At 44.1% G+C, this 19317-nt stretch overlaps 2 protein-coding genes across 2 annotated transcripts in view; both read left to right on the forward strand.

Moving 5' to 3' along the window:
• Positions 1 to 9615, forward strand: part of FAM124A (family with sequence similarity 124 member A) — a 38253-nt gene extending 28638 nt beyond the window's left edge. Inside the window, exon 4 of the mRNA XM_005516778.2 lies at positions 8818 to 9615. Coding sequence (XP_005516835.2) covers positions 8818 to 9615 — 798 coding nt within the window. The remainder of the gene's footprint in view (positions 1 to 8817) is intronic.
• Positions 9616 to 18457: 8842 nt separating this feature from the next.
• Positions 18458 to 19317, forward strand: part of SERPINE3 (serpin family E member 3) — a 31474-nt gene continuing 30614 nt past the window's right edge. Inside the window, exons 1-2 of the mRNA XM_088051292.1 lie at positions 18458 to 18935; positions 19039 to 19259. Of these exons, the coding sequence (XP_087907418.1) occupies positions 18458 to 18935; positions 19039 to 19259 (699 nt within the window). The remainder of the gene's footprint in view (positions 18936 to 19038; positions 19260 to 19317) is intronic.

The following is a 19317-nucleotide window of genomic DNA, read 5'->3' on the forward strand; positions in this document are numbered from 1 at the left end:
AAATGGGTTTCTCCCATTTCCTGGGACTGAAATTCCAAGTATGCAGGACATCTCTGCTCTGGTGAGTCACATCCAGGTGGTAGGGGAACCTTTTGATTCTGCTTTGCAGATTTCACCCTCAGGGAAATCCCATGGCAGAGCTGAATAACACTTGTAAAGGGCTGAGGAGGGCAGCTTCCTTGCCCATCTGGCAAGACAGTCACCAATTTGTCAGGGTTACTGGTTGCACTTTAGGCATATCTGTGTTAGCCTGAAGTTGCAAACTGAAGCTGACAAGTCATCACCAAACTTACACACAACAGCCACACTCACCTATGTCCTCTTTTCCCTGTTCTTTCTCAGGACATTTCTGCTATGTGATATAACTTTGGTTTATGGGACCTTACACTGGTTTCAAGCAAAGGAAGGGTAAAAACAAAAAAATAGGGTTTCTAAATAAGGCTTTTGGTTTAAACCCAGCAAATTTTCAGAAGCAACAAATACCAGGAAGTACAAAGGTAAAGTGTGAAAATCAGAATGAGATTTTAGCCATATGAACCAAACGAAAAGAGCAGAAACCTACCTAAGTATGGCCTGCAAGTACAATTGATTTTCATTTATGTTTTCAGTGAGGATGATGATTCTGAGAAGGAGGACAAAATGGCAAATGAGAATGAAGTTACAGAAATGGAATTTATTACTCTGGAAATCTGGTGTATCAAAAGGAGTTTAGTATATGAAAACCGGAAGGAAAACAGAGACTTTGGATCTAACTTGTGCCATTTTAAAGTCATGAATAGTAGGTCCTGGTATATGGGTTTCAAGCAAGTCTGTACAATAAGAAGTGGATCTCTACAGCTAAATCAAAGGGAAAATTTCCTATAACTCAGATACCTACAGGCACCAGTGCAACATGACTACGAAAAGAAAATTGCAGTCTCGGGTGTGTACCAGAGTTACTATGCCACAGGAAGCATGGGAAGTTGCACAGGGTCCCAAGGGCCACACCTGTCTTCAGCTCTGGGCTCCAGAAAGGTGACCTCAGAAGGTGCAGGGACAGGGAAGGGCTCTCACCCCATGCAGAGGAATGGAGACACAGTCCTACAGAGGGGAACTGGAAGAGTAGGGTCACCTGAGCCCAACCAAAGTAAGTCTGAAGGGAGCTCTGACTGGAAGACAGACCACAAGATGAACAGCAGGAACAGCAAAAGGCTGGTTCACTCGATGATTGTTTTGATACAGGAACAAGAACCAGCCAATAAATAGATTTTAGTGCATATTCATAGCTAACTACATAGCATCCACCCAGCAGGAGCGAGCAGGTTAAAACCTTAATTTAAGGCAGGATGGTCAGTTAGGGAATGATGGAGGATGGGTTATAGGAAACATTGGATTTGGTGATCCAGGGACTCCTTTTATTCATTTCAGTTCAAAGCAATTATAGTATCTATCTTTGAAAGTAACAAGACTACATTTTTACTTCTCACAGAGTGTTGCTAAGAGCAGTATTATCCATGCCACAGCATTGATAATAACTTTGACTTCTTCCCAGTTATATAAACTTAAACAACAACCTCTCAGTATTTTTCAGTCTCCGTATCAGTTGATAGTGATCATCAGAATGGTTCTCTTTACTTTATACAGATACTGCGCCTTTTTAAAATTATAATTATACAAAAAAATGGTAGATTAACATCCCTGTTAAATTGCAGGCAGTGTTTTAAAGTTTGAAGTTTGAGTGTTCTTCCATGTTGAAGCTAACAAGATGTGACCTCTTGCTTCTCCTGACAGGGACTTGGATACTTGCCAGCCAGATTGATCCATGTTCTTAATCCATTTTGCAAATGCAATTATCAAGGGGCTTAGATAAAGTCAGTTCAAGAGACAACAAAGTTATTCATGGGTAAGATAAATCTGTTTAATGCCAAGAAACTATTCCTTCATTTGCAAGGAAGCCCTTCAGAATTGTCTTGTCACAGTAGCTTTTAGACGTTGGCAAATTGCTCCGAGGGTGCAGCTATAAAACAGCTGAGGCAAAGGGTTCAGTGGCTGGAGCAGGAGCAAGCCTGAGGAACAGGATTGCATCCTATGGGAAGACACCCACACTGCTTCACCAGAACTAAGCCCAGAAGCAGGAGCTCTGGGGAGCTTTTGTCAGAGCAGTGGGAAGAATATGTAAATAATGTAGCTAAGAATATACCATATACTGGTATAGTGAGTATACTGCTGGATTTATAGGTCTTGCCCAGATTCTTGGCTGCCTCTGGGCGTAATCCACACAGAGACAGATGAAGTGCTAATCAACTTGCACTCCTGGCAGTCAATGTGGGAAGCAGGAAAGGTTAATAACTGATGGGACTGGCTTGGCCATGCATGTTTGGGAAGGAAGGATAGTGAGCAGAGAGGAGAAAGTGCACAGATGGCTTCTTTAAATTACGATAACATCTCTGGATAGAGTAGGAAGAGTAAAATAATATTTTGGCAGGATTTCCTAGCCACTCTGCGTGAGATGGAACATGCAGACATGCCCAGGAGGAAGGTGGACACCAGAAAAATTAATATCTTAACTAGGTGGAGTCTCAGCACATAAGCATAGGGCCTGCTGCTGTTTTACATGCCAGAGAGTCCCTGTGCAGTTTATGAGGTGGCTGTTTTCTGCCTAGTGTTGCTTAATAAGGCATCCTTGAAATAACACTGCAAATGTTAACAGATCACAGCTTATGAGGAGGTAGAGGGATTCTTTTTTTAGCTGATTTGCTGAATTAATCGGCCAATGTTCTTATCGGTATGGGGCAACTGTAATCTTGGGTTGAGAAGTGGTATCGTGTTTTAGGAGCAGAGGTAGTGGCCATGACTGACGCAAGGAGCTGGGACAAGAGGACTCGGATAAAGTAGAAAAGAGAAAGAACGGCAACTAAATGAGTGTCAGAGAAGGCAAAAAGACAAAAACAGGCAAAGAAAGGGCACTTTTGCAGAGAACAGTTTAGTCTGCAGGAAGGAAAATGGAGGTGAGATAAGACCTTCAAGCTTGCTGAATCATTATGCATAATAGTGCTGATACAGCAGAATTGAGCACAAAGAGGAAGAAAGGCAAGAAAAGCATCCACTGGAACAGGTTTCCCAGAGAAGCTGTGGATGCCCCATCCTTGGAAGGGTTCAAGGCCAGGCTGGATTGGGCTTTGAGCAACCTGATCTAGTGGAAGGTGTGTCCTAGTTTAGGGCACATTAGGGAGGAAAACACCAAATGGGGATTTCCTCAGGGAAATGCCCCTCCCCACCAACTGATCCGGAAAAGGGGAAAAAAAAAAAAAAAGTTCTTGGAGAGAAGTGGAAAAAGCTGTTTATTTAACAGAAATTGAATAATATTAAATAATAAAACCTCTTGCTGTTCGATGGGATGGCAAATCTAGGAAGAAAAGTCCTTTTCATGTGGTGTAGCTCGGCTCGCTCAGGTTCTTATCAGTCCCTCCGGCGCTGGAAAGTGCCGAGGCCCAGGCCCCGGTGGGCCACAGGCGTGAGCTCCCGGGGTTTGGCTGGGTGTTCAGTCCAGAGCAGGCTTGCACAGATCCAAGAAAAGGAAAACAAACAAAGGTCCAGGGAACTCCTCTGCCTCAGCTAGCTAGAACTAACTAAAAGCCAGAGAGAAGCTCTGTCCCGCTGTCTGTCCGTGCTGCAGGCACCACAGTCCAGGAGCGGGATGTGTGGGAGTGATGTTTTTCTTTAACAAACTGCGCGCTTCTTCTTCCCCCTCTCTTGCTCTCAAAGCCAGTCTTAAAGGTGCAGAACTTAATATATAACATAAACCAGACGATTGGGGATACCAGTATCATAAAGTCACCCCAGGACAAGGTGTCCCAGCCCACAGCAGGGGGGTTGGAACTATACAATCTTTAAAGTCTCTTTCAACCCATTCTATGTCTTATGACAGGCAAGGATGTGTACAGGGCACCTTTACAAAAATTGTATTTACTTTCTTCTGAAACTGGTGAAAAGGACACACTTTCAGAGCAAAAATTGACTCAGTTGAGGGAGATGCCATGAACTGATTTAATTAATCTGCAAATCTAATTCTAGTCTCCTGTTTTTCAAAATATTTTAATCTATTTTTTCCTTTTCTTTTTGTGACATTAGTGTTTGGTTGTCCTTAACGCTGGTGGCTGGGAATTGGGAGAGCACAGAGAATCAGTCACTAACTCATATAAGGGATTTTTACTTGTTTTTCTTCAGCCTAAGGTACTTTATCCAGTTAAGTTCCATGGTAAACTAGGATCTCTTACAAATCTATGCACACAGCAAAAATTCTTGAGAGTGAATATATTTTGTGTTACAAAACACTCAACTTTTCTATTACTGTGAACACATTACAAGCCACTTTTCAAAGAGGCTCAGTTTTAAATCTGTGCATTTTGCCTTTTTGAAATGCTGTGCTTCTGACTATTTGCCTTTCAAGTAAGACTTATTATGATGATACTGAGGACTAATCTCTGCCACTTTTTCTTGTGTTGATATTTTTCCCCTGGATCAGTTCCACTGGTTTTAATACAATTAAACAAACACCATCACACTCCTGTTGAGCAAGGCAGGCAAAATCTGGGCTTGAGATGGTGATGTCATTGCTGTGCTGGCTGGGTCCTGACCTCAGCAAAGCCTTGCTGGCAGTTCTTAATGCAGATAATGCTTAAGGAGATCTCTATCTGCTTTCTTAAAATGCAGATAACTTAAAATAGACTGCAGCAAGGGTTTTTTCTGTTAGGTCCCAGCAGCCCAAGCTGAAAGTGTTTTTCTGAAAGGTTCACCCCAAGTTGTTTATGGCATTCCCGGATATTCATCATGAAATTCTTCTGCAGCCCATTGTAAAACACAAAGACTCTAAATCCCTCCAGGCTTCACAAAGATTTGTGCAGAGATTATAAATGAGCAGCAGATTAGCACCAGATGAAAAAATCTGTTCTGTTAGAGAGCTAATCTGTTCAGTCAGTGACTGGGTTTGCTGCACATCTTTGTGGCAAGGTCTGACAAATCTACCTCCCTGCATTTGGAATTCTGGTCAAAATCAACGTGTCACTTTGCACTGTGTCTTTGTCTCCTCAGATGACTGACGTGCTCTCTGGCATCTCTCTGGTGCTTGTGCCTGTTGTAGGAAGCACGGCAGTAGCAGGCAGGGCTCTGCCAGGCAGCAGGGAGGCAACAGGCAATGCTGAGAGCAGTAGCAAGCCATGAGAAGGCTGATGATGAGGACTTGAAAAGAACTCAGAAAAGATGCAACTGTTTTCAAAGCCGGTGGCAGGATGAAGGAGGCAGAGAAGCCTCCTCCAAAAACTGAAGAGGAGCGGTCACATGAGCGCACAAGGCCTCGTGCAGCATTCGGTGTGCCCTGCCAAGGTGGCACAGGGGAGCACAGTCAATGGCCTTGGCACAGGACAAGGAGCTAGTTTTGCCTGATTTTTAATCCTGGCTAAATCATTGAATCCCCTCCGTGATCTCTGACAAGTTAGAGAATGTAGATATAGAAAAATCTTATTAGTCCACATAATCCACTTCTCTACAATACAGGATTAGCCTGTAATCTTTATTCACTAGTATTTCGTGGGGTGGAGCTTCTGACAAGCTACCTGTGGTACAGTGTTCTACCTGTAGTGCACTACTGCTGCTAGTACTGTCTGGTACTGCTGTTAGTACTCTCCCAGCCAGGAAAGTCTTTGGTCATGTTGCTTTTAGATGAAAGTATGAAAATAACACTTCCACATTATTTCCCATTTCTGCCCATAGAATGAAGAGCAGCATTGGAAAATAGGTCTTCTAAATCTTACCTAAAAAAAGGATCAAGGTGAGCAGTTCCCCCTACAAACAGCTGTTCAGAAATAAGCTGTATAAGTGATGTCGCTTGATCTGTTCTGCAGGCAGCCATTCTGGGAGCAGGCTTTGCTTGCCCCCTTCTCCTCACCATCCACCATTACCTCCTGCCAGGCCAGCTGGGCTTGACCAGGAGCTGTGACCCAGGAGCAAGATTAACAGCAAATACTTAGTGTAAAATGAAATGCATCTATCTGTCTGCAGGAACATTAAAGAACTAGGAAGAAAGGGTTTAAAATAGTAAAACCCTAAAACTGATATCTTACCTGAAGTAGGTTGTCAGCTACAGTCTGTGTTCTCACTGCATTCAATGGGTGCATACTCAGTACAGCCCAAGGACATTAAGAAATTCAGCTAACGAACCAAACACAAGAATTTTTTCAGGGAAAGCTGAATTGCTCTCCAGACCCCACTGGCTGTACTAACTAGACAGCTAAATTTTATTGATGATGTCTGTGGGCTCTGCCTGACATACGTGTGGTAACCAGGTGGTGTGGCCTGCACAAAGTAAAAGCAAGGCTTTTGTACTGGCCCCAGAACTCTCTGCAGTGCAAGAATAGATCTGTTCCCAAAAACCTTATGTTTTCAGCTCCAGGTTTGTCCAAGGTGCTACCAGTGGTCCCATCCTTTTCACAAACAGGGGGACTGCACTGCTTGGATCCCTGGTTTCCGTGGATGCTTGATCTGCCAAATTGTCATCTTAAACCTGCAAAAACACAAGTATTGCGTAAAAATAAGATATGGTGAGACAATTGGTTAGAAGTGTTCTGAAGGTGCTTCTGTTGATTACCTGAGCACAGTGGTTGAGTTCATGTAGTGTATCTCATAACAGAGCTACTGCAGGGAAAAAAAATGGTACCTTTTGTTAATGCTAACAAAATATAATGAGGAGTGTTTTCTTGGTCAAACACATCAAAAGAATGCAGTGCTCTGTTTGTGGATTTTCAGCATGTCAGATTCTTATTTCTGGGTTATCCAAAAATGTCTTCAGTTAAGAAACAGCTGGTATTTTCTTCACGGACAAGCTTTTCATCTTGCAGAGTAATTTTTAAACAAATTGGTTCACATATTGCACTAATAAAGTAATGTTATTTGTAGAGGTCGAACGTGATTTCTGGCTAATGTTTTGTTGACAACTGACTTTTTACATTTGACTCTTTTGTCCTCAATTTCTTCATTAATATAATTCTTTATGACATTAAGGGAAACAGCTTACTATATTACACAGAAATAGTTATGAATTAACACACCTTATTATACACACACACACACACACACACACACACATATATATAGTATACATATATATATGTACTCATCTACAGCATCTAAATGAACTTCTATGGTTTGGCTGTCCTATGATCTCTAGTAAGAGATCATGAAAGAACCAAGCATTTTTTGCAGATGTGAAAATCCTTTATTTGCCTATAAAATCACTTCAATAAAAACCAGAAGATGGGTATGACAGATCTGGGTCACTAAGACAATGTGATGTGCACTAGCAAGATGTTAGAAGCAGCAATGTATGGAGCTTTTTTAGAGACTGGGTACAAAGAACCTCCTTGGTTGCCAGGTCTCAGCTCTTTCTGTCATGTCATATAATCTGTTTGGTAAAATGAAGAAGCTCTGTCTTTATCCATTACTCACCCCAGAAAATTCTTCTCCTTCTGTTGTTACTAGAAACCTTCTATTAGTTTGCGGATCCATTTTTTTAATGGGTAGTTAATCTTTCTATTTTTTTTTCCCTGTGGGTCCATCTTTTTCAGTTCAAATTTATTCTTTTGCACATAGCTGTGATTGGAATCATGTGCAGTATTCTAGATGAGGCCATAACAGTGCTTTCCACAGTGCTTTTTTCAACTCACTTGAGAGTGCCCAATACCATGTTGTCACAGCCTTGTTGCTTTAATAGCAGAAAGAGATCAGGATACCCAGTTCTTTCTCCTCTCCTGTTTCCAGCTGACAAGTCCCATAGCTGAGATTATTGTTTATTCTCAGGAGTATGATCTTGCACTTTGCCCCATGATTTCCTGTCCCTTTTGGAGCAGAGATCAAATGTGTTCTATTATGCAAGAAATTCCATTAAAAGGCTTTAAATTAAACTTTTTGAAAGGCTAATTTCTAAAAGCCTCACTAAAATAAGGGAGAAGGTGGAAAACCTCACAATTGCTCAAACACAGTTCAGTTATCCAGACATCAGTGTCTAGCTCCATAGGAAAGCCACCTGGCTCCAGCTCCTTCTTGAGAAGGATGTTGGATTCACCATGCATCACAGCTGCTTTCCCTGTTCTAATGCTTGAGTATCTGATGGGTAGGCAACTGAATCCTGCCCTGGGACTGAGATTTATTCTGAGGTCCAGATTTGGATCACAACCATGAGTTTGGGTCTTCAGTCTAGGTGTCTACAAGCAAACTGAATGTGTGTCTGTAACGTCACTGTGATCTAGTTAATAGAGCAAACTAGGTAAGAAAGAAAATGTGAAAGAGTTGAGAGAAGTAGTAAATTCCCACTGAGAAAACAGAATGAGCTTGCTTGTTGAAGGCTTTCTGATGTTTTAAAGGGGGACAAAACAAAACAAGAAAAAAAGGAAGAAATTAGAAATTATAATTATATAATATACCTCTTCCATTTCTTTATTTTTTTCTTAAGCTGTCCACTAAGGTAGTAATGTTGGAAGACAGAATATGAATGAATCTGGATTAAGTCAGTAGGAAGTGAGAAGTCCAAGCTAGTGTAATTCAGCCCACAAGGCAAGGCTTCTCTACCATTTATTCTTGTTGTCTTTGAGGCTCCTTTTGTAAATATTTGGGATTTTGGCAGGGTGGTTTGTCATTGTTATTGCAGTGAAACATTTGCTGCAAGCATACTGATTGAGGTCTGCTTCATAATTATTTGCAGTAACAACTTAGCAATGGAGACTTAGGGTTGTAAAACTGCCAACTCTGTATTAATGTGATCTTCTTCTCTCCCTCTCCCAACTGCAGCAAGCACACAGTTGGTGTAGGAAGTCTGCAAAGCAGAGCAAGCAACCATATCCATCTGTGTCAACAGATTCCCAATTCACCACTCTGCCAGCCTTTCTTCCTCAGAGCCACCGATCTGTCTCTGAACAGCCACAAGAAATGGGTCAAAAAAAGGTACATCACACGAATGGCCTTGGTCATTATCTTGGTTTCTCCCAGCAGGACTTGAGACATGGTGATCAAGGAGACTTCACACACAGATCCAGGAGTGCCTCCAGCATTTCTTGGTCATTTCAACGAAGCAAGTCTCTGTTCTGCTTGCCCACAGTGAACTCCTCTTCAGCATCAGAGACATTTCATTTCAGTGAACCATTTCAGTCTTTAAACACTGGGTCACCTGCAGCCAGGCTAAAAACATGGAAATGCAGCCCCAAGCTTAACATTGATGACTTGGAGGGTGCCCAGGAGACTGATGTGGACACAGGGATGAAGCTGTCCTTCTCAGACCTGTCTGTGGTTTCTGCATACTCTGCTCTTAATGGATTTTGCAGTGAGTTGGAAGACTCTCTTCCATCACAGAAACAAACTGTCAATAGGGCTAAAAAGGCAGCCACCAGTGGAAGGCCTGTATCAGCCATGTGCAATACTTTTGAGTCAGTTGATGGTTCACTGCCTTCTCTTTCAGAATGGTCTTCCAGCTCTTTCACGTCAGCATCTCTCTCCGAGCAACACAAACAGCCCTTGAGAGCAGCTCCCTGTTCTCTGGATGACCGTGTTTGCCCAGCTTCACCAGTTAATGAAGAAGAATTTTACATCTGAGGTTTCTCTATCTTACACCTTCCAAAGGAAACGTATTCTACTTGTGAACGACAGCAGTGGGCCCACCCTGAGCTTAGAGAAGGTTCCTTGCTGAGGAAAAGGTGATGCAGAAGTGTGTTAAGTATTTGAAGAAAATACTCAGAATCCTCTGAGACTGGCATTCCCAAACTGGGTACAGTAAACCAGGCTGAGATTGCACCCTGTATCTTTTGAGGGGATATGATCAGCACAGAGGCTTTTGCACAGCAGCACAAGGTGGATGTTTTCGGAGCAGCCCTTGGACTGGTGGTGAAGGAAATGCCAGAAGAGGCACATTGTATTCCATCTTAATTTGGCAGAAAATGAAGACTAATTTGTGATACCAAACTGCTTTAACTTTTCTGAGAAATTCCCTTAAGAAAGATGGGAAAAGAAAGGGATCTTATTTCCCTTTTCACAGGTTCCAAAGGCAGCTCTAAGCACAGCAGATCCCAGCAGCACAGCCCCAGTAGGGTTAGGCAAGAAGTTTCTTGTGAGGAAACACTTTGTTTCCAACCTTTGAGAGCTGGCAGTGGTAAGATGGGGCAGAGTCACACAAATATCGAAGCTGGAAGAGGTCTTCAAGATCATCTTAAGTCCAAGTGACAACCTAGCACTACCATACTCACCCCTAAACCATATCCCCAAATGCCACATCCTGACACCTCTTGAACACTTCTAGAGACTGACCCCACCCCTCCCTAGACAATTTATTCTAAGGTCTGACCAGCCTTTCAGTGAATAATGTTTTCCTAATACCTAATCTGACTCTCCCCTGGTGCAAGCTGAGGCTGTTTCCTCTCCCCCACTTCACTTCAACCTCTTTTCTGGTAATTCTAGAGATCAGTGAGGTAACCCCTGAGCCTTCTTTCCTCCAAACTAAACAATCTCAGTTCCTTCAGCTGTTCCTTATCAGACTTTTGCTCCAAACCCTTCACCAGCTCTATTGTCCTTCTCTAGAAATGCTCCAGCACCTCAATGTCCTTCCTGAACTGAGGGGCCCAGAAATGAACACAGGATTCAAGGTGCAGCTTTCACCAGTGCCAAGGTCAATCTCTGCCCTGGTCCTGCTGGCCACACTATTCCTGATCCAGGCCAAGATGCCATTGGCCGTTTTGGCCACCTGGGCACACTGCTGGCTCACATTCAGCTGGCTATTGACCAGCAACCCCAGGTCCTTTTCCAGCCACTCTTCCCCCAGCCTGTAGCAATGCATGGGATTGTTTTGACCCAAGTGCAGTACCCAGCACATGGTTCACCTTATTGAACTCCACAAGGCTGTCCTTGGCCCATCAATCCAGCCTGTCATAATCCCTCTGGAGAGCCTTCCTGCCCCACAGCAGATCAACACTCCCAACCACCTTGGTGTCATCTGTGAACTTATTGAGGATGCACTCAATCCACTCATCCAAATCATCAGTGAAGATGTGAAACAGAACTGGCACCAGTGGTGAGCCCTGGGGAACACCACCAGTCACCAGCAACCAACTGGATTTAGTTCCTTTCACCACCACTCTTTGGGCCTGGCCACCCAGCCAGTTTTATTCAGTCAAGAATCCACCCATCCAAGCCATGAGCAGCCAGTTTCTCCAGGACAGCGCTGTGGAAGGCAGTTTCAAATGCTTTCCTAAAGTCTGGATAGACAACATCCACAGACATCCCCTCCCCTACTAAGTGGATCACATTGTCATAGAAGAAGATCGGGTTGGTCAAGCAGGACCTGCTTTTCATAAACCCATACTGGCTGGGCCTAAGCCCTTGGCTGTCCTGCACATGGCACGTGATAGCACTCAGGATGATCTGCTCCACAACTTTCCCCAGTACTGAGGTCAGGCTGACAGGTCTGTAGTTCCCCAGATCACCCTTCCAACCCTTCTTGTAGATGTGCATTACATTTTCTGATTTCCTGTCAATCAGGACTTCTCTGATAAACCAAAACAGCTGGAAAAGGGTTGAAAGGGCTTTGGAAAGATATTTTGCCAGTTCCCTCAATACTCTCAGGTGCATCACATCAGGGCACATAGATGTGTGTCTAACTGGGACAGAAGGTCATTAACCCTTTCCTCATGGATTATGGGGCCTTCACTCAGCTCCTCATCCCTAACTTCCAGCTGTCATTGCTGGGTATCCTGGGGGCAGATGGCTTTGGTGTTAAACACTGAGGCAAAAAAGGCATTAGGTATCTCAGCATTTTCCTCATCCCTTGACACTGTGCTACCCTGTGCATCCAACAAAGAATAGAGACTCCTTAGCCCTCCTTTTGCTGCCAATGTATTTATAGAAGCTTCTTCTGAAGAAGTGTCGCTCCTTCCCCAGAGAGGAGGAAATTCCACTGCATCTTTTACTTTGGCAGACCAAGATGCAAAAAGTGCCAAAAGGGAAACCTCAGAGAAATTTTCAGCCCCCTCACCCAGAAAGCCCATCCTTTCTAGCTAGAAGGGAGCCATTTGGACTGCTGTCTGAGCCACTTGTACAGACAGTGATAATCCAAGTAAACCATGTTTGTTACTTCTAACTCAGGCAATACAGCTCACCTTTTTGGAATACAAACCAAGAAAGATAACACAGCATTTTTATATATTGCTACACCATTAGACCCAAAAAGACAGCTCTCTGATTTTTAAGGGGTTATTATTTTTCTGATAAAAATAATAAATGAAGAAACTTATTCTTTGTATTTCCAGTGCAAGCATACTTTCTGGATAAAACTTGTTTCTTCTCGAATACCTCTCCCCAAAGGGAAAACAACCCAAATTTTCTGGCTTTCAAAAGATGTTTTTAAAATATGCATTTTTGATAACCTGTTTTGCTCTAAATTGTTCTAATTGCTGTTAAAAAAAAAATAAGTGAAAAGCTGCTAATATGACAGCAAAGTACCTTCACCAGGATTTAAGTTATATAAACAGATTTTATAATATGTGTTCTGAAAAGTTAAATATTTGGCTGACAAGTGTCACTGATCACAACTCTGATCAAGCCACTGGGGAAATTACCATGTTAAAAGGTGTATGTATAATGCTGGATGTAACCCATATATAGGTGTAAATGCTGAAGACCTACCATGATGGCATTGTGGTGTGTGGAATAAAAGCTCACTTTCAGAGAAAGATATTTGCTGTATTACCAGGTAATTTTAATCAAAATAATTTCTGCTTTGGAAGGAAAAAAAAAAAAGAAGGTGAAAAAGCACACACATACTGTTAATAATAGTTTAAAAAATGTAACAGCTCCCCTGGCCTGTTTAGGTAAATGCATGGTTTTTACAAACTAGTCTGGAAGAAAGTCTAGAGGAAAATGAGTACAGGTTTTTAGGGGAGGAACCTGCAACCCGAGTCCGTAACAGGCCAGAGGGATATGCTGTTGTTTTCTTCACATAGAAAAAAAGGCAACAAACTGAAGTGCAAGTCTCCTCTCTGTAAGATGCTTATTATAGCATTTACCAGAGGTAGACTTTGTCTTTTGTGCTAAACACAATGAATAAATAGGAAAATCTATTCACAGTAAAGAGCACAGAAGATTATCAGCCTTCTCCTACCCTCTAAAACTGTTTAGACTTACTGCAGTTTTGGGTAAACTGTTCTCTTTTCTGGGACAAAAATAGCACTAATGAAAGATTTGTCATGGTGTGTGTGTTTATCTGCTCTATGCTCCTTCAGACCCCACGCAGTCTTTCCTCTGACTGTCATGACCTTTAGCTCAAATCCCTCCCTGGAACATGTGAACCTGATTTATCTAAAGTTGTATTCCCATGTTATTGTTTGTACCCTGCCAAAATATATGTAAAACACTGTGAAGTCAGACAGCCACTTTTTCCATCAGCTTGCATTTCACCATACAAACAGTGATGCCTAGCAGTCAGCATCCATGGGTTTAAATTTATGCTTCATCATTATCTGTCCATAATCATGGTATTTGCACAATATTTTAATAATACAGATAACATTTGATCTGGACATGAAATAAAAAACTTGTTTGAGCTGATGTAGCTGTCTGATCTTGGCATCATGCCAACACTAAACTCCTGACAAAAGCTGATTGGGGTTTTTAATGAAGAGGAGGCTCTGAACCATCTTTCTGCATGCTCTAGAAGGAGTCCATCGCATCTGGGGTCTGTTGCCTGCTGTGGCAGGAAGCACTGGGAACGGACATCCACAGGAAAGTACAGGACAGCTCAAGTGTCAGTCATGAGGTCCATGTGTGTTATTAACCAGCAGTTCCACAAGCATCTCAGCTCCAGATTTTGCCACGTTAATCCTGATGGGAAGAGATCCAAAAGAGTGTCCACAGACTCTGCATTTGTACTGTCCCCATTGGTTCTGTCTCTGTTTTGTTTACTGATACCTAACTAGAGATTAAAGTTTTAATTGTTTACATGGATGTTGCTTGTAACCAAATCTTGTAAAAAACTGAGTGTCCTAAACTGAGTTTCCTGACACTGAGTGTCAGGAAAATCAGAGGCGATAGTGTACAGAAAACTTTCTGTCTATAAAAAGAAAGCCAGGTTACGAAGTAAGTTTCACTGAAGGTAGGCTTCATTAATTCCCTTCCCATTATTTAAGAAGGGGCTTATCTCTTCAGAGACTTGAATATGCACAAATTTCATGACATTTACTTATTGATATGGTTAAATTATCAACAATGTCTTTTGAGAACTGCAGGTTTTTTCTGAACTTTTTCTCCTTTTACCTCAGAATGCACTGCTTCTGTGAAATAAAATAGAGATGACAAGTTGGTTGTACGTAACCTTCTGTGTGTTCACCTATGAAGTATTGCAGACTTACAGAGTATTTTATCTAGGCTTTGAAAATGACTGCAGTGCCACAAGCTCTGCAGCTTTTGGCATTGTATGTTGGTGGGATAATTACAAAATAAACGCAGCAAAAATATTTTTTGTTGGACTCAGTTTTGCCTCTGCAGACTGGGTCTCTTGATTCTCACTGTAGTGTTGTAGATCATTTTCTCTAGTAAAGCTGAATAATAAAATAGGAGCTGTGACACATATTGGTAATCTTTCATGCTTAAATCCCATCCGGGTTTGTTTGATTTCCATTGGTCTTCATAATCATCCTTTCCTCTTCTTTTCATCAGTGTGTGGTGTTACCTACTATGCATTTCTTTATTCCCCCCATGGGACACGTCTGCATGTCAGCGTTACATTGTATATGCAAAGCACTTTAGGTTTGGCTTTGTTTGGTTTTTATGGTTTTATGATTTAATATTGTGGAATTTATATATATTTTTATGGCACTTACAGAGCTGTAGAAACATCAGGAGTTGGAAGAGGTCCCTGGAGGTCATCTAGTCCAAAGCATCTGCTGAAAGCAGGCACAAATTGCTCAAGCCTGAAGCTCTGGAGTTAAATCAAGTTGTTCCGGACCTTGTCTGATCAGATTTGAAAGTATTTAAAGGTGGCAATTTATGGTGTCTCTGGGCAACGTGTGCCAGTCCTTACCCACTGTAATGGTGAAAAACTGCTTCCTAATCTGCTGTGAGAATTTCCAACGTCCAAAATTGTGATCTTTCCCTCTTGTTTCACTGAACACCTTTGAGAAATCTGCGCTCTGTCTTCTCTATAAATCCTGCTTTAGGTGCTGGAAGGCTGCAGTTGCTCCCGCAGCCATGGTCTTCTCACTCGACCCTCTGAACTCTCTCAGGTTTGTCAATATCACTCTTGTACTGACATTCCCAAAACTCTACACAAATGTATGGATGTGGATGATGACGAGTGCTTAGCTGGCTGGAAGAAGAATTTCTGTCAGCCTGACAATTCATTTGCTTTTATTAAACTTGATAAGGTTCTCACTGGCACCCTTCTCCAGCCAGTGAAGGTCTCTGTGGGTGGTAGCCCTGCCCTTCAGTGTATCAGTCATGGTCATCCCACTGGGCAGTTTCTGCTGCACTATCAGTGGTAGCCCATACAGTCCCGTGGACTTGTGTAGGTGCAGCTTTCTGCATCCCTGACTCACTCTTCTAGTGTGATTAGTAATTTTCTCCTCAAAACTTTGCTAGATACAGACACACGGCAGGCCTAACAGAACATCTTGTGAGTGATGACCTTGTGACTGAAGGCACTGAAGAGTTTATTCCAATTGGCAGATCTTTCCAGTTACAAGAGACAGGAATTTTTCTAGTCTGTCCTGAGTAACTCCTGAGTTGTTTAAAGAAGGTTCTATCTGTCTTTCCTTCTTGATTGATTGGGCTGTGGGAGATACCCACAACAACATCCCTTTAGTTAGCTTCTCCTGACCCATGAGCTCCTGAGTTTCTCACCTTCTGCTCCCTCACAAACATGCACAAATTTGTGCCACTCCGTTGCTCAGAGTACAAACATTATTGCCGTCTTCCACCCTTCCATAAAGAACCTGCATCCAGCCGTGAGAGCTCTGGACCCAACTGCCTCATCATATCTCTGAATCATCTGGTTTTACATCCTGAGAGTCCTGAGGTCTTCCAGGAGTGACTTCAGGTTCAGCAGCCTGAGCTTTGGCACTGGTCATCCCATCTGCCCAACAGAATGGAGTTGCCCAGGTGTTGGGAAGACAGTCCCACCTCACAAAGGGCTTAAGAAACACTTTCAAACAGTGTGTTAACTACTGCAAGAAATCAGGTTGTTGTTTCTCCTGTCAAGCTGAAAAGTCTTAACGCAGTAATGTATTCTTCATAGGAAAACCATTCCATGCTTTTGTTCATTCTTGTTACCCCCTGTTACCTTGCTGTGCTGTGTGCTTTTTGAACTAGAGGGTCTATAAATACATGTCGTTTTTGGAGATTTAGATGCACTGTACTAATGTACAGAACAGCTTGAAGGTGTTTTCCATTTTATTCTCTGTTTCTCTCCTAGTAATAGAACTTGCTGCTTTGGCTGCAGGTGATCACTGAGGTACCCTTTTCATAGATATTTACATAGCCCTAAAGTCCAATTCCCAAGCAGAAAGTCAGTTGAGACCCTACTCTCATGTATGCAAAATCAGAGACTTTTAAAATGTAATTAATTTTAGAAGTAGCTACGTTGAATTTCATCTGCCTTTTTATTGTCCAATTGCTGTCTATTGTGAGATTTTTCTGTAGCTTCCCCAGGTGTTCATCATCTTTACTGTGTTGGATGCTTAATAACCTCAGCAAACTCCCATCTCACAAAGCCCCCATTTTTCCAGGTTTAAGTCACACTGAGCAATGTAAGCTTGAGTACAAATGCCTGCATGACTCCACTGCCAACCTCCTTCCACTGTCAGAGCTGGCTATTTATTTCTACCGTTTGTTTCCTGCCTTTTAATCAGCCCTTTATTCACATAACCTTACCTCTTAAACCATCACACCAGGATTTCTTGCAAAGGCTTTGATGAAGGGCTTTGGAAAACTGTTCTTAGCTCTACACCTATTTGTTGATGCCTTCTGAAGCCCCAAACAGATTTAAAAGATGAGATTTCCTTTTATAAAACCATGTTGACTCTTCCCAAAAAAAAGAATCCTCAGAATCCTCTGTTTGGATAATGACTTGTTTCTCATCTGAGCTCAAGTGTCATTTCAGTACAGAGCAATCTTCCCTGTGGCATTCTTTCCCAGCTTCCAGGATTCGGCATAGTGCAAATTGCTAAATTTACACAGAGTCCAGACTTCCTGAGCCAAAAACTGCTCAGATCACTGTGTGACCAACTGCTACACTGCACTACCAATGGATTTATCCTCCCTCAATTTGTTGAATCTCTCTTAATTCCTCGGGTGTCCACAGCAGCTCAGGGCAGTAAGCAGCACTGAATTCATTCCCTGCATGAGAAGAAAGTCACATTTATTTGCAGCCTTCACCCAGACAACTTTCATCGAGCACTTTCTGTTCTAGAAGTCAATGCAGGCTTCTGGGCCATGTTGCCTCAGTAGCTGGGGAAGATTGTGTCCCCCTGAGCTCAGGAACCAACGGCTTGTGAGATAGCTGTGGAGGAACCCAACTGCTTGCTTTGGAAAGCCTTGCAGCCTCCCAGGGTATAAATCCTCTGGCAGAATATGTCTTCAGCAGTAAATGGAAGTGGGACAGTGAAGCAGGTTCAGACACTGGATTGTTTGATTGCTTGTTGTCTCTGTTTTGGACCACTTCAAGCAGCTTTCACCAAGACACTTCCTGGTGGTGCCCTTCACCTCTAGGACTGTTCCCACTACAGAAGAGGCTACATGAAGCTTTGGCCTCTCTGTCTCCAACGCTCTCCCACCAGGCTTTTTGCATTTTCCTGTCATCCCACGTTCCCTTGGACATCCCACACCAACCCAGCCTCTCAGGGTCATGCTGTCAAAAACACCTCTCAGCTGAGCTGCAATGCAAGGCCTCACTTCAGCACTGTGGGCTGGCTGTGTCCGAGAGCGGCACAGATCCTGCAGCAGTCCGGGAGGGAAGCCAGGCCAGCTGCAGTGTGTTGTGTCTGGTGACCTGTGGGGCATCTCTGAAGCGTGTGGACACAACTCAAACAGCGCTGGGCTGGCCTTGGAGCTCAAGAACAATATTCAAACTGCTGCTCTTTGCTGCTTTTTTTTTTTTTTTTTTTTTTTTAATTTACAGATAGACAGTGTTGCTTCAATTTGGCCACAGAAGGGGAGTCTTAGAGGACTTCACAGCTGTGCAGGTGCATCCTGCCCCTGCTGTGCCTCAGCCTCCTGCATTGAAGCACGGCTGGCGTTTCAATCAGATGTCCTTTTCGATCCCTTTCCTCCTGAATATATGGTGCATAAGATGGAAAGATAGCTTGGTCGGTGGAGGCCATTAATCCGATCTGCCCGTCATAAATGAAAACCGCCGACCTGATGGCACATACTGAAACGGCGATGGGAAGCGAGGGATATGGCCAGAGATGGCCGCTGGGTAGGAATGCCCGCGGGGCTGCGCCGTGTCCGTGTGTGTGGTGTGTCCCTCCGTGTGGCGTGTCCGTGTGTGTGGCGTGTCCCTCCGTGTGGCGTGTCCGTGTGTGTGGTGGGGCCTGCGTGTGGCGTGTTCGTCCGTGTGTCATGTCCGTCCGTGTGCCGTGTTCCCGGCGTGTGGCGGGGCCCTGTGTGTGCCGTGTTCCCGGCGTGTGGCGGGGCCCTGTGTGTGCCGTGTTCCCGGCGTGTGGCGGGGCCCTGTGTGTGCCGTGTTCCCGGCGTGTGGCGGGGCCCTGTGTGTGCCGTGTTCCCGGCGTGTGGCGGGGCCCTGTGTGTGCCGTGTTCCCGGCGTGTGGCGGGGCCCTGTGTGTGCCGTGTTCCCGGCGTGTGGCGGGGCCGTGCGCCGGGAGCCACCGGCCCGGGCGCGCCCCCAGCGCCACCCGGCGGTGACAGCGCGCACGGTGACAGCGCGCCGAGCTGCCAGCCCCGGCGGGGCACCGCGGGGACCTCGGGCCCTGGCTCGGTGCCCTGCTGCCCTCGCAGCCTCCCTGCTCTGTATTTCAGCCCGAGCTGCTGGCGGCGGCCGTGCTGCGCTCCCGGCCCGCGGCTCTGCCTCTCTGGCCTGCCTTCCAGCGCCACCCAGGGAGCGGCTCCGTGACCCGAAGGGCTCCGCCGTGTGCTTTCCCTGCGCCGGAGCCAAGGGCGAGGAAGCGGCCACAGCCCACGGGGCTGCTCTTGGGATGGAGCCGAGCATCCGCTGTGAACGAGCCCCTGAGCACGGCTCGGTAAGCCGGCTGCCTGTCACGAATTCCTCTGTTTACTTTGATGAAAATTGCAGCCCTC

This window comes from Pseudopodoces humilis, chromosome 2 (assembly GCF_049639895.1).
Source record: "Pseudopodoces humilis isolate 2021_Gansu_Grassland_sample_001 chromosome 2, ASM4963989v1, whole genome shotgun sequence".
Taxonomy (NCBI): domain Eukaryota; kingdom Metazoa; phylum Chordata; class Aves; order Passeriformes; family Paridae; genus Pseudopodoces; species Pseudopodoces humilis.